Source organism: Leopardus geoffroyi, chromosome D4, assembly GCF_018350155.1.
Source record: "Leopardus geoffroyi isolate Oge1 chromosome D4, O.geoffroyi_Oge1_pat1.0, whole genome shotgun sequence".
NCBI lineage: Eukaryota > Metazoa > Chordata > Mammalia > Carnivora > Felidae > Leopardus > Leopardus geoffroyi.
In genome coordinates this window covers 93,358,880-93,374,348 of record NC_059342.1, presented here as the reverse complement: position 1 = coordinate 93,374,348, position 15,469 = coordinate 93,358,880, and the positions used below count along the sequence as shown (strand labels likewise).

At 59.6% G+C, this 15,469-nt stretch overlaps 1 protein-coding gene across 3 annotated transcripts; it reads right to left on the bottom strand.

The window, feature by feature from the left end:
• Positions 1 to 302: 302 nt before the first annotated feature.
• LOC123592656 lies at positions 303 to 3,665 on the bottom strand. Of its 3 annotated transcripts, XR_006709891.1 has the most exons (4): positions 3,228 to 3,665; positions 2,592 to 2,707; positions 926 to 1,175; positions 303 to 620 (listed from the first exon to the last, which is right to left on the bottom strand). XR_006709891.1 is itself a non-coding variant. In XM_045467961.1 (3 exons), exons 1-3 carry the CDS (start codon positions 2,776 to 2,778, stop codon positions 333 to 335), a joined length of 612 nt encoding a protein of 203 aa, XP_045323917.1. In that variant the 5' UTR covers positions 2,779 to 2,860; the 3' UTR covers positions 303 to 332. The 3 variants fall into 3 exon arrangements, 1 of the variants encoding a protein (XP_045323917.1); XR_006709890.1 differs by lacking the exon at positions 3,228 to 3,665 and having other exon boundaries at positions 2,592 to 2,860; XM_045467961.1 differs by lacking the exon at positions 3,228 to 3,665 and having other exon boundaries at positions 2,705 to 2,860.
• Between the last annotated feature and the right edge of the window lie 11,804 nt (positions 3,666 to 15,469).

The following is a 15,469-nucleotide window of genomic DNA, read 5'->3' as shown; positions in this document are numbered from 1 at the left end:
ACGCCCTCTGACCGGACCTGGTGTGGACCCTGCTTCTGTGGGGCTGGCGGGGGACGAATGGGGAATGAGGGCTTCGGGTACACGGTGACCCTTGGGGGTGGAGACATTCTGCAACAATATTCTGAGGTGTGGTTCACAGCGTCGTGAGCGTGCCCAGTGCTCAGGTATTGCACAACGTAAAATAAACAAAATTTTTATTGAAGATTAATGTGGATTTTAAACAAACCATGAACAAATAAGGTAACACCTAAAAGGTAGAGGAGAGAAAGGATCAGGGAGAAGAGGAACAGTGATTCCGGTGGAGGGGTCGGGGACTGGGACTGGAGCAACAATTAGAAATACAAGAAACACCCCTCGAAGGCCTTTGAGCCCTGGATTTGTGGCCGGAATCCACAGGGGAACAAGGGCGGTGGCAGGAACAGTGTCGGGAGCAGAAGCAGGAACCAGCTGACTCTGTTCAGGTGCTTGCTGTCCCAGCACAGGTCCCAGGTCACCTGCTGGCTCTCCAGCCCCTGCAGGAGTCGCCCCAGACTCCACCCCTGCCTGCAGAGACGCCGAGGACCCCGATGCCCTTGGGTCGGGCTCTGGCGCCGCACCGGCTTCTGCTCCTGTCCCGGACTCTTGAGAAGGAAACAGAGTGATGGTTGCAGCGGCTCCGAGGCCTCAGGGTGAGAGGAGGGAAGGTCCGCCCCCCCCTACCCAGCGACAGCCTCTCCAGGGGCCTTTGCAGACACACAATTCACCCCAGAGCCTCCCCGAGAAGCCGCGGCCAGGAACCCACACCAGGACCTCGGCCCCCTGCAGTCCACAGCCCGGGGCTCTCAGTCTCTGCTCCTGGCCCCTCACCAGCCCCCGGGGGCTCCTCCCTGGGTGGCCCAGCACCGCCTGGCCCCGAGCATCCCATCCCCCACCCCAGCCTTCTCACCCTCGGGCTCTGGCTCCGGGGGCTCCGGGTCCTGTTCCCAGGACCCGTGAACCAGGACCCTGTGGGGGAGCCGGGGCGGTGAAGGAGGCCTTCCCAGGTCATCTCCAGGCTCTGCTTCCCAAGACCTCCCTGCAGCCACTCTCTCCCTCGGTCCAGGATGGCCCTCTTGGCCAACGGGGCACACGCACAACTCTGTAGGGCAGGTGTATCGGGATTCGGCCAGACGTTTCCCGATTTCATCGGTTGATTTCTGTAAAGACAGTGACCCACGGACGGCCCGGACACATCACAGCCCCGCCCAGTCATCCTCAGTGTCCTTCCGCCCTCTCCACCTGTGGCTCCCAGATTGGACCCAGACCTGAGTGTGCACAGACCTGCCCCTGGGACACAGCGACATCCACCTACAGGGCTCGGGATGAACATCGGGGACAAGAGGGCCACCCCAGCACACCCTGTCCCTCCCAACCAGCATGATGGGGGTGTGAGCCTGACCTTCCCACCAGGCACTGACCCCTTCATCAGCCTGCACCTGCTCAGGTGGGCCTTCCACACACGACCCCTCCTTCCACACAGACACACACAGACACACACACACACACACACACACACACACGGGAGGGGACGTGGGGCCGCACAGGTCAGATCAGAGCGGTGTCGGGCTGGACTGGCTGTCTCTGGGTCTCCCTGTGTTACCTTTGGGTCCCTGCGAGCTAGAGACCTGAGGTGTCCTGTGCACAACCTGACCCACTGTCTCCAGGGTCGGGAAGCGTCGCGGCCACGGGCTCCCCTGAGCCGGCAGCCGCGGGACGCGGGCACACAACAGGAGAACATGTTCGTCAGGCAAAGGTGTCCCAACGAATGAGCCTAGTCGGGCACTGTCTCCAGAACGTGGGTGCCTGGTGACCCGGGTTCTGAGTTCAATTGTGCTCTGTGACCAGAGAGGTGAGGTCACTTCCTGGGGTCCCCTTACCCGGCTTCCTGCTCCTACAAGAGCCCCTCCCAGGCTGCAAAGGGCTCCCCTCCACCCCATGCCCTGTCCCTACAGTGACACCAACACAGCCCAGACACGTCCCCGCGAGGCCTGGTGCAGCTGGGGCCGCGGCTTTGGGGCCACAGAGCTGGGTTCAGACCTGGGTTTTCCTCCTGACCAGTGCTGAGACCCTGCACAGACCCCGTGACTCCTGGGACCCCCCAGTCTCCCCATCTGCACAGTGGGGTCCTTGTGGCATCTACTTGTAGGGGCGCCATCAGGGAGCCACCTGTAGACACGTCCCGTGCCTGCTATCCCATGAGGCTCGTGGGCACATGTGCCCATGGAAGGATGAGGAAGGGGTGGGCCTGGCACGGAACACAGGAGAGGGCAGAGTGGAGTCTCCTTGAGGTCATGGCCTCCTGTTCAGCCCAGACCCTGGTGTGTGCCAACCCCTGGGGCACCTGGACCCCAGCTTCTGGCCGGGCTCGGGGACGGACACCAGAATGTGTCCCTGTGTCCTGTAGCTCTACACAACTCACCCTGTCCCTCCCAGTCACCCTTGACCTGGGGTGTGGACATGACCCTCCCATCAGCCTGCTCCTGCTCTGGGTGGCTTCCCCCGCACATCCCATCCTTACAAACACACACAGCCTCACACACACTCACAGACACAGGGAGGCTCGTGCGACTCACCAGTCGGATCAGGGCCGTGTCAGGCTAGAGTGGCCAGTCCTGGGCCTCCCGGTGTCACCTTTGCGTCCCTCCGGGCACGTGACCAGAGGCTTCGGGGGTGAGACCGGACCCACCGTCTGCAAGTGGGAAAAGGCTCTCCCTGTGGGCTTTCCTGAGACCACAGCCTCGAGATATCAGGACACAGCATGAGAACACGTTGCGCATTCGAAGGTCTCCAACCACGGGAGCTGAGTGGGGTGCTTCTCTAGAATGGGGGTGCCTGTGATACACACGGGGGCATCTTGTAGATCCCCTGGCCATCGGCCTGGTGTGGCTCCCCTCATGGGCATGTTCCCTGGAGACAATGTCCCCGCCCCACACCACGTTTCTCCCCCACCGCCTGTCACCTCCAGGGTCCACTCATCCTTTGACCCCCACGCGGGTGGTTAGTTACTGGGGGGCGGGGGACTGTGTTTCCACGCAATTGCGTGGACCTGTGCCCACTCGGGGATGCCCAGAGGAAAGGACCCCACACGGGATGGGTTCCGTGGTCCTCCAGGATCATAGAGGCTCTCATTCCCTCGAAAACCCCCTGGGAAAGTGAAGCCCTGGCCTAGGAGCCCGAAACCTCCCCCGGCCCCTCTAGGCTCTGCTCACCTGGCGGGTCCCCGGCCAGTCCCTGCCTCTCCTGGCCTCAGTTTCCCGACTGTTCCATGAGCGCTTGGAGGAGGAGCTTCACCAGTCCGGCCAGAGTGGCCCCTGGCTCCCACCTTTGGGCAGGACGTGGCGCGGGAGCCTTGGGGGCGGGGAGGTGCTCCCCCCAAAGGTCGAGGCAGGTGGAGCCTGCGCAGGTGCACCGGGACCATGGGACTGCGCGCACGGGACCACCTCGCGGCAGGAGCCCACGACACCTGGGGTCGCACGTGTCCGATCTCCACCGCCCCCTCAGTGACCCCCATATCCTCTTAGGCTTGGGGCCACGGCCACTCCACCCAGGCAGGGCGGCTGGACGCAGCGGGTATGGAGACCCGGGGGCAAGAGGGAAACGAGACAGACCCCCACCCTGCTGACCTGGCCCCCACACCCCTCTCCACTGTTCATCCGGCCGCCTGGCTGAGCAGGGGGAGGGGGAGGGGGACACCAGTCTGGGCAGGGAGAGGTCAGGCCGCCTTTCCCTCCTCCCCATCCCCTCCCCGTGCCTTCCCGAGACCCCCTCCCCCCACAAGCTCCCCCACTTCGGACACCTTCACCTCCCTGCTTTCATCCCCCACACACCCACCGGCGGTGGGAGCCGCCGACCCCATCTGCAAAAAGAGCACCGAGGTCCCAGAAGCTGGCATAGAGCTTGCGTGTCACAGGACTCTGACGTGGCCCCGCTGTGGGTGTGAGCCCGGGTCGCTCTGACCCGAAGCCTGGGCTTTCGCAGGACCCCGAGGAGGTGACCTCTGAAGCCAGCCTTAGAGATGAGGGTGCTCTGGATGGGAGCCATGGAGCGGGACGGTGGTAGCAGGGGGCTCGAGGGGCAGGGATGGTGGGCTCCCTGGGGGAGGAAAACACTAGGGAGGGGGGAGGGGAACACCCTGGGGAGGGCATCTGGCCCGGTTCACTCGGGGCTCGGACGTCAGGTAAGGAGTCGGGGGTCACCGCAGCTTGCCAGGCGCAGGGGACGTGACCAGGCAGTGTCGTCAGAGCCACGGCATCCTAGATGTGGAGGGAGCTCGCGGGCTTGGTATTTGCCCCCAGGCAAGCATGGATTCCCAGGCACCGGCCTGGGAGGATGATGTTGCCTCAGTCTCCTCCTCTGTAGAGCAGAACAGGTCGTCGCCTCCCCCGGGGCTGGATTCCCCGGCAGGTCCAGAGATGGTCTCCTGTCAGAGGAGTTGTTCAAGTGAGGTCTGTACCCGGAGAGATCTCGTTGAGGGGACCAAGGACGCGCCCCCTGCCAGCTCGGCGGATGCTCTCGCCCAAGCTGCTGATCGTCACGTCCAGGCCGGCACCAATGATGCAGTCTCGCCCGCCGGCTGGGGGACAGGGGCAGTGAGGAGCTGTGCTTGCGGACCCTGAGACAGAGCTCGTGAGGGCCCAAGGCTGCCCCGGGGCATGTGGCGGCTGAGGCTGAGCTGAAGCCCGATGTCTTTGGGAAGGACCGGGAGGACAGCCCGGGCCCTGTCGTCTCTGGGAGGGACTGGGAGGACAGCCTGGGCCCTGGGGTCTCCGGGAGGGAATGGGAGGACAGCTTGAGCCCTGGGGTCTCTGGGGGAGGACCGGAAAGACAGTCCGGTCCCTGGGGTCCCTGGGGGTACCGGGAGGTCAGCCAGGGCATTGGGGTCTCCAGGAGGGACCGGGAGGACAACCCAGGCCCTGGAGTCTCCGGGAGGGACTGGGAGGACATCCTGGGACCTGGGCTCCTGGGGGGACCTGGAGGACAGCCCGGGCCCTGGGGTCTCTTGGGGGGGGGGGACTGGGAGGACAGTCCAGGCCCTGAGGTCTCTGGGAAGGACAGGGCTCCCAACTGAGACTCACAAGCTGCCGAAGCAACTTCCTGCCGAGTTTTCAGTGAAACCGCCTCTCAGTGTATATGGTGAATTTGGGGGCTTGCACATTCAAGTGCAGAGTCACTGTCTACAGCCAGTATAACCCGCTGACCCCCTACCCCTGCCAGGGAAATAGTCACGGGGAAGAGCTCTCTGGGCTGGGGGAGCGTTCCTCCCATTTCTCCTGGCCTGGGGGGACCCCAGAGAACGTCTCCATTGTTCTCTTTCCCTCCAAGGGAGGAGCTGCCCCGAGCACCCCTGCACCGTGGGTGTCCCCGCCCCCGAGTCCCCACTGCTGAGAAAGAGGCCACAGTGACTTGTGTCAGGAGTCTGGTCGGCCACCGCACCTGGGGCCATGCCAGGCCCTGGTGGCCAGATGGAAAGGCTGGATGGCTTTGGGGGCGGGGCCTCACTGGCGTCCCCTCCTCCCTTCCCCACTGCGGTCTGCGATCCGGGCCCTGTACGGGTGCTCCATCCGTCACCGGTACCTGCCTTGTTCCTGCCACGGGAGTGATCGCTCTGCATCACCCATTTCACAGAGCAGGAGGGTGAGGCCCAGAGAAGGGAGGCAGGTGGTTCTGGGCACAGGGCTGGTCAGCAGAGCGCTGGAAAACCACCTCCGGAGCCCCCGCCAGCCCAGCAGGGACCCCCCCGAGCCGAGGGCGAGCCTTCCCCTTCTGCCTGGCCACTCATTCTCCCCAGACCTTGGCGGTGGCCTGTTCCTTTTGGCCACAGACATTGCTGGCCTAGCAGGAGGGAGTCCAGCTGGTGGACAGGTCTAGCTACAGGACACAGGGACACCTGTGAGCTACCAGGAGCCACATTGTGGTCTCTGTCCCCGAGCCTGCCCGGCAGCTGGGGTCCAGGTGCCCTAGGGGTCGGCACACACCCGGGTCTGGGCTGAGCAGGAGGCCATGACCTCCAGGAGCCTCCACTCGGCCCTCTCCTGGCTCCTGCCCGGTCTCACCTGTCCTCCCGGACGGGCTCCAGGGCCCGGATCCAGGCCCCCGATGGCTGCTCGGGCTCCAGCCGGGAAAGATGTACGGCCTGTGGAGCAGCTGGACCTCTTGGGGCTGGAGGGAGGGCCGGCCACCGACGGGGCCTCGGCTGGGGAGGATGCGGGCCTCTTGGGGTGAGGGATGGGCCGATACCCGGTCCCGGGGTCACGGCTCATGTATACAAAGGGCTGAAATCACTGAGTGCCCGGGGGATGGCCAGTTACAGCGGCCCCCTGACACTTGGTCATCCTGGAGGTGGCCCCAGCCTCCCCGGGCAGCTTGCCACCCTCTGACTGCTCACAGGGCTGCAGCCAGGCACAGGCCGGACCTCTGTCCAAGGTCCTGGCAGGAAGACAAGGCCGAAGGAAGAAAGGAGAAGGGGATGGGGCGGACCGACTTCTCCCTGCTCTGAGTCGGCCTCCACTGCTGCCTCCAGGAGCCCTGGCCAAGTCATGCCCCAGGGTCCAAGCACCTGGACCCTGGGGTGGAGTCTGCGGTCCAGGCCCGCTGGGTGGGATGGGTGTAGTCACTGGCCATCGTGTCCCCAGATGTCCAACCCACCTGGCCTCGCACCCTGAGGCCTGCCTGGCAGGGGTGGGCATGCTTTTGGGGCTGAGGAGAGGTTCGGTTCCCAGAGCAGTTGGCAGAGGTGGGGACACGGGGGACCAGCCAGGCGGGGGGCGATCGGATTCGTGCACGTCAGCGTCACCTCTGGATCATCCACAGGTGCTGGGTGCGGGTCCCTGGGCACACGTGGCCACCCCACGACCCAGCCGGCCCCGGGGAGGGAGACCTGTGTACCCAGGGCACCTCCCCTCCTCCTACCCCTGGGGCCAGCCTGGGCCGTGGCCACACGGATGCCCTTCGCCGTCTGACCCTCAGGGACAGTGGGGATCCTGAGGTTAGGAAAGGCAAGGACTGGCCCAGGACAAATGAGGTGTGCAGAGTCCAGGGAGCGGGGCTGATCCCCAGTCCTAGGCCAGCCTCTACCCCCACATGGCATTCCCCCTGGGAACGAGAGCCCCTGAGATGCTCGGGGGTCCCTATCCACCCCGTCCCTGCGAGGCTGTGACCTCTGGGCATCTCCAGAAAGGTGCGCGCACACACACACACACTCTGACTGTCCAACTGGGGATCAGAGGGGAGTCCACACTGGGAGGGGGTGGGTAATACGGGGGAAAGAAGAGAAAGGCTGGAGGCAGTGGGGTCCGAGCCCAAATGCAATGGGGCCCCTGGCATGCGTGTCTGGTGGGCACAGGGTCTGAACGAGTTCACCTCCACTTTCCCCCGGGCCTGGGACCCAGGCAGGAGGGGTGGCCGTGCCTGGACCCGGAGCGGACCCAGGCCCGCATGAGTGTGTTCCGTGCCAGGCCCACCCCTTCCTCATCCTTCCACGGCCACGTGTGCCCACGAGCCTCATGGGATAGCAGGCACGGGACGTGTCTACAGGTGGCTCCCTGATGGCGCCCCTACAAGTAGATGCCACAAGGACCCCACTGTGCAGACGGGGAGACCGGGGCGCCCCGGGAGGCACGGGGTCTGTGCGGGGTCCCAGCACTGGTCAGGAGGAAAACCCAGGTCTGAACCCAGCTCTGTGGCCCCAAAGCCGCGGCCCCGGCTGCACCAGGCCTCGCGGAGACGTGTCTGGGCTGTGTTGGTGTCACTGTAGGGACAGGGCATAGGGTGGAGGGGAGCCCTTTGCAGCCTGGGAGGGGCTCTTGTAGGAGCAGGAAGCCGGGTAAGGGGACCCCAGGAAGTGACCTCACCTCCCTGGTCACAGAGCACAATTGAACTCAGAACCCGGGTCACCAGGCACCCACGTTCTGGAGACAGCGCCCGACTAGGCTCATTCGTTGGGACACCTTCGCCTGATGAACATGTTCTCCTGTTGTGTGCCCGTGTCCCGCGGCTGCCGGCTCAGGGGAGCCCGTGGCCGCGACGCTTCCCGACCCTGGAGACAGTGGGTCAGGTCGTGCACAGGACGCCTCAGGTCTCTAGCTCGCAGGGACCCAAAGGTAACACAGGGAGACCCCGAGACAGCCGGTCCAGCCCGACACCGCTCTGATCTGACTTGTGTGGCCCCAGGTCCCCTCCCCTGTGTGTGTGTGTGTGTGTGTGTTGTACGTGTGTGTGTGCCTGTGTGTGTCTGTGTGGAAGGAGGGGTCATGTGTGGAGGGCCCACCCGAGGAGGGGCAGGCTGATGAAGAGGTCAGATGCCTGGTGGGCGGGTCAGGCTCACACTCGGTCAAGGCTGGTTGGGAGGGACAGGGTGTGCTGGGGTGGCCCTCTTGTCCCCGATGTTCATCCCGAGCCCTGTAGGTGGATGTCACTGTGTCCCAGGCGCAGGTCTATGCACACTCAGGTCTATGTCCAATCTGGGAGCCACAGGTGGAGAGGGCGGAAGGACACTGAGGATGGCCGGGCATGGCTGTGATGTCTCCGGGACGGCCGCGGGTCACTGTCTTTACAGAAATCAACCGATGAAATCGGGAAACGTCTGGCCGAATCCCGATACACCTGCCCTACAGAGCTGTACGTGTGCCCCGTCGGCCAAGAGGGCCACCCTGGACCGAGGGAGAGAGTGGCTGCAGGGAGGTCTTGGGAAGCAGAGCCTGGAGATGACCTGGGAAGGCCTCCTTCACCGCCCTGGCCCCTCCACAGGGTCCTGGTTCACCGGTCCTGGGATCAGGACCCGGAGCCCCCGGAGCCAGAGCCCGAGGGTGAGAAGGCTGGGGTGGGGGATGGGATGCTCGGGCCGGGCGGTGCTGGGCCACCCAGGGAGGAGCCCCCGGGGGCTGGTGTGGGACCAGGAGCAGAGACTGAGAGCCCCGGGCTGCGGACTGCAGGGGGCCGAGGTCCTGGTGTGGGTTCCTGGCCGCGGCTTCTCGGGGAGGCTCTGGGGTGAATTGTGTGTCTGCAAAGGCCCCTGGAGAGGCCGGCGCTGGGTTGGGGGGGGGGGGACCTTCCCTCCTCTCACCCTGAGGCCTTGGAGCCGCTGCAACCATCACTCTGTTTCCTTCTCAAGAGTCCGGGACAGGAGCAGAAGCCGGTGCGGCGCCAGAGCCCGACCCAAGGGCATCGGGGTCCTCGGCGTCTCTGCAGGCAGGGGTGGAGTCTGGGGCGACTCCTGCAGGGGCTGGAGAGCCAGCAGGTGACCTGGGACCTGTGCTGGGACAGCAAGCACCTGAACAGAGTCAGCTGGTTCCTGCTTCTGCTCCCGACACTGTTCCTGCCACCGCCCTTGTTCCCCTGTGGATTCCGGCCACAAATCCAGGGCTCAAAGGCCTTCGAGGGGTGTTTCTTGTATTTCTAATTGTTGCTCCAGTCCCAGTCCCCGACCCCTCCACCAGAATGACTGTTCCTCTTCTCCCTGATCCTTTCTCTCCTCTACCTTTTAGGTGTTACCTTATTTGTTCATGGTTTGTTTAAAATCCACATTAATCTTCAATAAAAATTTATTTATTTTACGTTGTGCAATTCCTGAGCACTGGGCACGCTCACGACGCTGTGAACCATGCCACAGAATATTGTTGCAGAATATCTCGGTCCCCAAGGGTCACCGTGTACCCGGAGCCCTCACTCCCCATTCGTGCCCCCTCCAGCCCCTGGGAACCCCCAGTCTGTTTTCTCTCCGTGTTCCGTTACCTACTCTGGTGGTTTCCTTCAAGTGGAATCTCGCCAGAGATACCTTTGGGTCCGCACCGACTTTTCAGACGGGACAGATTCATTTTTGTACTTTGTGGTCGTTGGAAATAGACTTTTTCTCCTTTGATATTGAAATCACAATGGATTAAAGATTAGGTGGGAAAAAGAGGCCCCTTCGGTGACAATGGTCTCGGGGTGGAGACCCCTGTTTGTGCCGTGACACCACAGCCTGACGTCAGAGAGGACAGGGCTGGTCCTCCCGTGGCCCAAACAGAAACGGGGAGATGCAGACGGCCGGACGGTCACACCACAGAGGGGAGAGCATCCCTCACGACGCAGGGCAAGAAAGGTTCACGGGCCTCTGGGCCAAATAATGCTCCAAAGGCAGTGCGTTCCCCGGGATGGAGGCCAGACCCGTCCCAGTCCAAGGGGAGGCAGCCCCCATGGGAGCAGGCGTCACAGATGCGGGACGTCCGGGGTGGGACTCGGGCAAGTGAGACCCGAGGGATGCAGTGCTGGTCACCTTCAGACGGGCAGGTTTCTGGTCTGGGGACCGGCAGCCCAGGTGACAACGTGACGAAGCAGAGGCCCCAGCTGATCCCCAGCGAGAAGTCCTCATCCTGCAGGGGACGGGCTGGCCCAGTACTGGGAGAGCCCCCAGAGCCCGGAGTCGGCCTTTCCCCAGCCCGATGTGGGGCCCCACGCAGGTTGGTCAGCTCTGCTCCCCTGAGTTCGGGGGGGCCATCGGCAGGTGGTGGGGTTTTCCAGGAAGAGGGACCCCAAGCCCCAGGACGGCAAGATGCAGGCCCGCGGGTAGGACAATCCAAAGTCAAGGAGATGGGCTTCCTGACCCAGCTCGTCTTACTAGTGACTCAGGCTGTGCTATTAGCCTCGGTGTCCCCATCTGTGACATGGGGACGTAACGGGCCTTCTAGATGGGTTGGCGCATTCCCTGAGACATGAGGTGGAATCGTGGCCTGGTGCCTGGAGGACATAAAGGGCCACCTGGAAGGCTGTCCCAGAGTCCCCCGGGGCACAGGATTCCGGAAGCCCCTCCTTGGCCCCTGCCTGCTGTCCCCCTTCTGGGAACACTCAGCGTTGTTTGCAGAGGAGGTGGAGACGATCCAGGAGGTCAAGAGGTCCCACGTGGAGGAAGGTCAGCGCTGGAGGGACAGAAGGACGTGTCCCGTGCCCCCTGCCAGGGCCCGAGTTGTGACGCCCTCTGCCCGGACCTCTGACCTGACCTGGTGTGGACCCCGCTTCTGTGGTTTCCCTCCCTCCCTCCTTCCCTTCCTCCTTCCCTAATTCAGCTGGGGAACTCAGGTCCCTGCTGTGTGCTGAGCATCGTGACCTCTCCAGTGAGCACGACCCTCCGGGGTCCGCCACGTGGCATCTTCCTTTGCAGGGTCTGAATGTTCCTGGCCGTGTCCCCTCTGGCGAGTCTGGGAGGGAGGCCTCTGCCCACGTTCCCGACAAGGAAGCACGAGTCCAGAAGGTCCAGACGACCCGCCCCAAGTGCCAGCGTGTGGAGCCTGGACAGAGGGTGGTCCCTGGCAGGGGAGGACCTGGGCCCACACAGCCTGGAAGAGGAGAGGGAGCACCGTGGTGGCCTGGCACTCAAGTCCGCTGGGAGATGGTGTCCTACCTGGACCGGCCCTGTCCCCAGGGCATTCGGGGTACCTGCGCTCTCAGGTGGCAGGCTGGCCCTGGCTGGCAGGAGAGGAGGTGCCCCTGGGGCAGGACAGAGCCCTCAGGCAGAGGGGAGGGTCGCCCGTGCTCTCCCAGGGGCAGGTGGACTCGGGTGCCCTGAGGGGGCATCACCGGGACAGCTGTGCCTGCAGCTGGGGTCCCCATACCTGTCCCCTCCTCAGGCCCAGCAAAGGCCTGTCTGCATGGTGTTTACCCCCAAACACAAAGTCTGGGCCAGGCACCACCCTCTTCAAGGCCTTGCCCCCATTCTTTCCACCCACCTCAAGTTACAAAAGGGACAATATTTCAGGTGGTGGTGGATGCCCAGAGATGTTTGTGTTTCTGGCCCACGTTGTGACGTTGCTGGCATTTTAAAGGTCAGGGCTTTGATTCAAAAGGGGCAGGATGCCGAGGACCCCGGACAGCTTTCTGGAAACCTGCCTCCGTGCTTTGCCGCACCCCCTTCTGACCGGCTCCGCTCCGGGCCACGGTCCCACGGCCTGGGGTCCTCAGATGGCCGAGGTGACGGCCTCGGCCTCTCACGCCTTCCTAGAGCAAGCCAGCTGGGGTGGCAGGATGCACTGAGGTTTTCAGCAAATGCTCCTCCCAGAGAGCAAGGCTCACACTGGACGGGCTGCCAGGGAACAGCCAGCTCAGGGTTCCGGGAAGACACCAGAGGCTCACGAGCACTGAGGGGCATCGGAAGGTCAGGCAGGAAGAGGGAGAGCGTCCGGTGTGCACAGGTGGGGAAGCCCAGTCCACGAGAATTTCCGGAAACGGTGGCCATCTCAGTGGCAGCCGATGTGGAGATCCACTTACAGCTGCCTGAGGTTCGATCAAACAATAGAACAGCCTGCTCAGGAAAGACCAGAGAGGGTCCTAGCTGTCTCCTCCCTCCCAGCTCAGCTTGAGGCCTTGCACACGTGCAGAGGAGACACGAGAAGGTTGGGAAAGACGTACGTCAAGGGTAGATTTGTAAACGGCCAGAACTTTGAATGTGTTCCCAAACCACACCCAGATCCACTGGCAAGAAACAAGAGCCTTCCTGACTTCAGGTGTTGGAGCCCAACCTCTGGGCAAGAACTTGCCAACCACTAGGAAGCCAGAATTCAAAGTAAAAACAGAATTAATGTAAACCATGTTTAAAGAACTAAAGGAAAGGGATGTCTGGGTGACTCAGTCGATTAAACGTCTGACTTTGGCTCAGGTCATGATCTCACGGTTCGTGGGTTCGAGCTCCGCACCGGGCTCTGTGCTGACAGCTCGGAGCCTGGAGCCTGCTTCTCATTCAGTGTCTCCCTCTCTCTCTGCCCCTCCACCGCTCGTGCTCTGTCTCTCTCTCAAAAAAAAAATAAACATTAAAAAAAATTTACAGAAACTACAGGAAAGTATGTGGATAATGACTTATGGAATAGAGAAAATGAAGACATGGAAATTATAAAATTTTTTTGAATGTTTATTTATTTTTGACACAGAGAGAGCCAGAGCATGAGCAGGGGAGGGGCAGAGAGAGGGAGACACAGAATTTCGAAGCAGGCTGCAGGCTCCAAGCTGTCGGCACAGAGCCCGACACGGGGCTCGAACTCACAGACTGCAAGATCATGACCCTAGCCGAAGTCAGACACTCAACCGAATGAGCCACCCAGGTGCCCCCAGACACGGAAATTATTAAAAAAATGCAATGGAAACTCTGGAGTTGAAAAGTACTGTCACTTGTGTGGAAGATTTTCTGGGAGAGCTCAACAGTATATCTGAGATGGCTGAGAAAGTATCCCACACATTTGGCAAACTGTGAAGGGAGACCAAGAGAAACCATCCGATCTGAAGAGCAGAAAAAATGAAGGAACAGGAGCAGAGCCTTCAGGCCGTGGGACTCAATCAGGCAGCATAGCCATAGTCACAGTCCAACAGAAGAGGAGGAAGAGAGAGGGAAGAGACAAGTATCTATTTGATACAAAAGAAGACAGTAAGCGACATGAGACATATAGAAAACAGATAGTGGAGGGCAGACATAAATCCAACCTTATCTAGAGTTCCACTAAATGTAAATGGATTAAACATTTCAATCAAAAGACAGACACTGTCAGACTGGATGGAAAACACCATCCAGCTCCATGATCTACAAGAGAAACGCTTCAGATTGAAGACACAAGGAGGTGAAAATAGCACGATGGAGAAAGAGACGCCATGTGAACAGTGACCATGAGAGCTGGAGAAGGTCTATCAAATTTAGAAAAATAGACTTTAAGACAAGAGAAATATTACTAGACACCAAGAGGGATATGTCATAGCAAATGGAGACTTGATTCTTCAAGAAGATAAAATAATTATAAATGTCCATGCATTCAACACCAGGGTCTTCCAAATTCATGAAGGTTCTCTCTGGCTCACTCTGACCAAAAAAAAAAAAAAAAAAAAAAAATGAATAGCAAGCACCACAACCAAAACCAAAAATGAGAAAAGACACTTAAGCTCCCAGTTGGAGAGGAAGAAGCGAAATGGTTTTTCTCCACAAACGACTGGTTCTCTCCGTAGAAGATCTTGGGAATCAACAACAAGAAACTATAAAGATCAATAAATGAGTTTGCAGTGTCATCCATTGTGTTTCTGTGTACTAGCGTTGGACAATCTGTAACGAAAGCAAGAAGACAATTCGAGTCACAATACTCCCCAAAAGAGTAACACGCGTAGCATAAATTTAATGAAGTGCAAGGCTTGTGGGCTGACCTATAAGCCATTGCTGAGAGAGCTCAGATGTTGTATGTAGATGGAGGGATGTTCCATGCCCATGGTTTGGAAGAGTCAGTATTGTCAGGATGGCGAATCCCCCCGAATCAATGTATATATATATTCAATTCAATCACTGAGAAAATCCCAATGGGATTTTGGCGGGGTTTTTTGGGAAAGATACCAGCTGATCTTAAAATTTATATGGAATTGCAAGGGATCCAGATAGCAAAAACAATCTTGAAAAAGAAGAATGTTGGAGGTCCTATACTTCTCAATTAAAAAGTATTGTTGGGGCGCCTGGGTGGCTCGGTCGGTTGAGCGTTCGACTTCGGCTCAGGTCATGATCTCACGGCCTGTGAGTTCGAGCCCCGCCTCGGGCTCTGTGCCGACAGCTCGGAACCTGGAGCCTGTTTCGGAATCTGTGTCTCCCTCTCTCTCTGACCCTCCCCCATTCATGCTCTGTCTCTCTCTGTCTCAAAAAAATAAATACATGTTAAAATAATAATAATAAAAAAAAGGATAGACATATAGATTGATGGACTATATCAGAGAACATGGAAAGAAGCCCAACTATTTTTGTCTAATTGATCCTGACAAGGTGCCAGGGCAACTCGTTGGTGAAAGGGAACGTCTCCTACTAATTCTGCCGCGATAATGGTGAAACCACTTGCAAAAAGATTAATTTAAGCCTGCACTGCACAACATATGAAAAAACTAACTTAAGATAGAGCATAAATCTAAATGTAAGAGCTAAAGCTATACAATTTCAAGAAGAAAACATAGGAGAAAATCTTCATGACCTTGGGCTAGCCAGATTTCTTAGATATACACCAAGAGCACGATCCATTTAAAACAAGACAGATTGGACTTCATCAAAATTAAAAACTTTTGTGATTCAAAAACACCATCGTTTCCAAAATGTAGAAAGAACTCTTGAGTAATGAAATAATAGAGGAAGAGGAGGAGGAGGAAGAGGACAAGCCCTAAAAATGAAAACTCAGCTTAAAAAACGGGTATATGCGTTTCACCGCAGAAAATGCACGAATGGCCAAAGTCCCGTGGAAGCGACTCAGTGCCACTAGTCATCAGGGAAATGCACATCAAAGCACAACAAACACCCCCTTACACCCACTAGAACGGCATCAGCCGAGAAAATGGGCAAAAACAGGTGTTGTCACGATGTCGGGAACATGAGGCCACCGCCCGTTTCGAGTGGGAATGTGAAAGTGAGGCCACCATGGAAAACACCCTGTCAGTTTCTCAAATAATTTCATAGCGCTGCTGGATGACCCAGGAGCCCTCT

What these genes read in the sequence shown, in the direction of transcription:
- LOC123592656 (XM_045467961.1), bottom strand. Translation starts at nt 2,778, where the DNA reads ATGCTGTGTCCTGATATCTCGAGGCTGTGGTCTCAGGAAAGCCCACAG. An exon ending in CCTTTTCCCACTTGCAGACG is followed by an intron (nt 1,176 to 2,704) that starts GTGGGTCCGGTC and finishes CTGTCTTTACAG; the next exon opens with AAATCAACCGATGAAATCGG. An exon ending in CCCGGAGCCAGAGCCCGAGG is followed by an intron (nt 621 to 925) that starts GTGAGAAGGCTG and finishes TTCCTTCTCAAG; the next exon opens with AGTCCGGGACAGGAGCAGAA.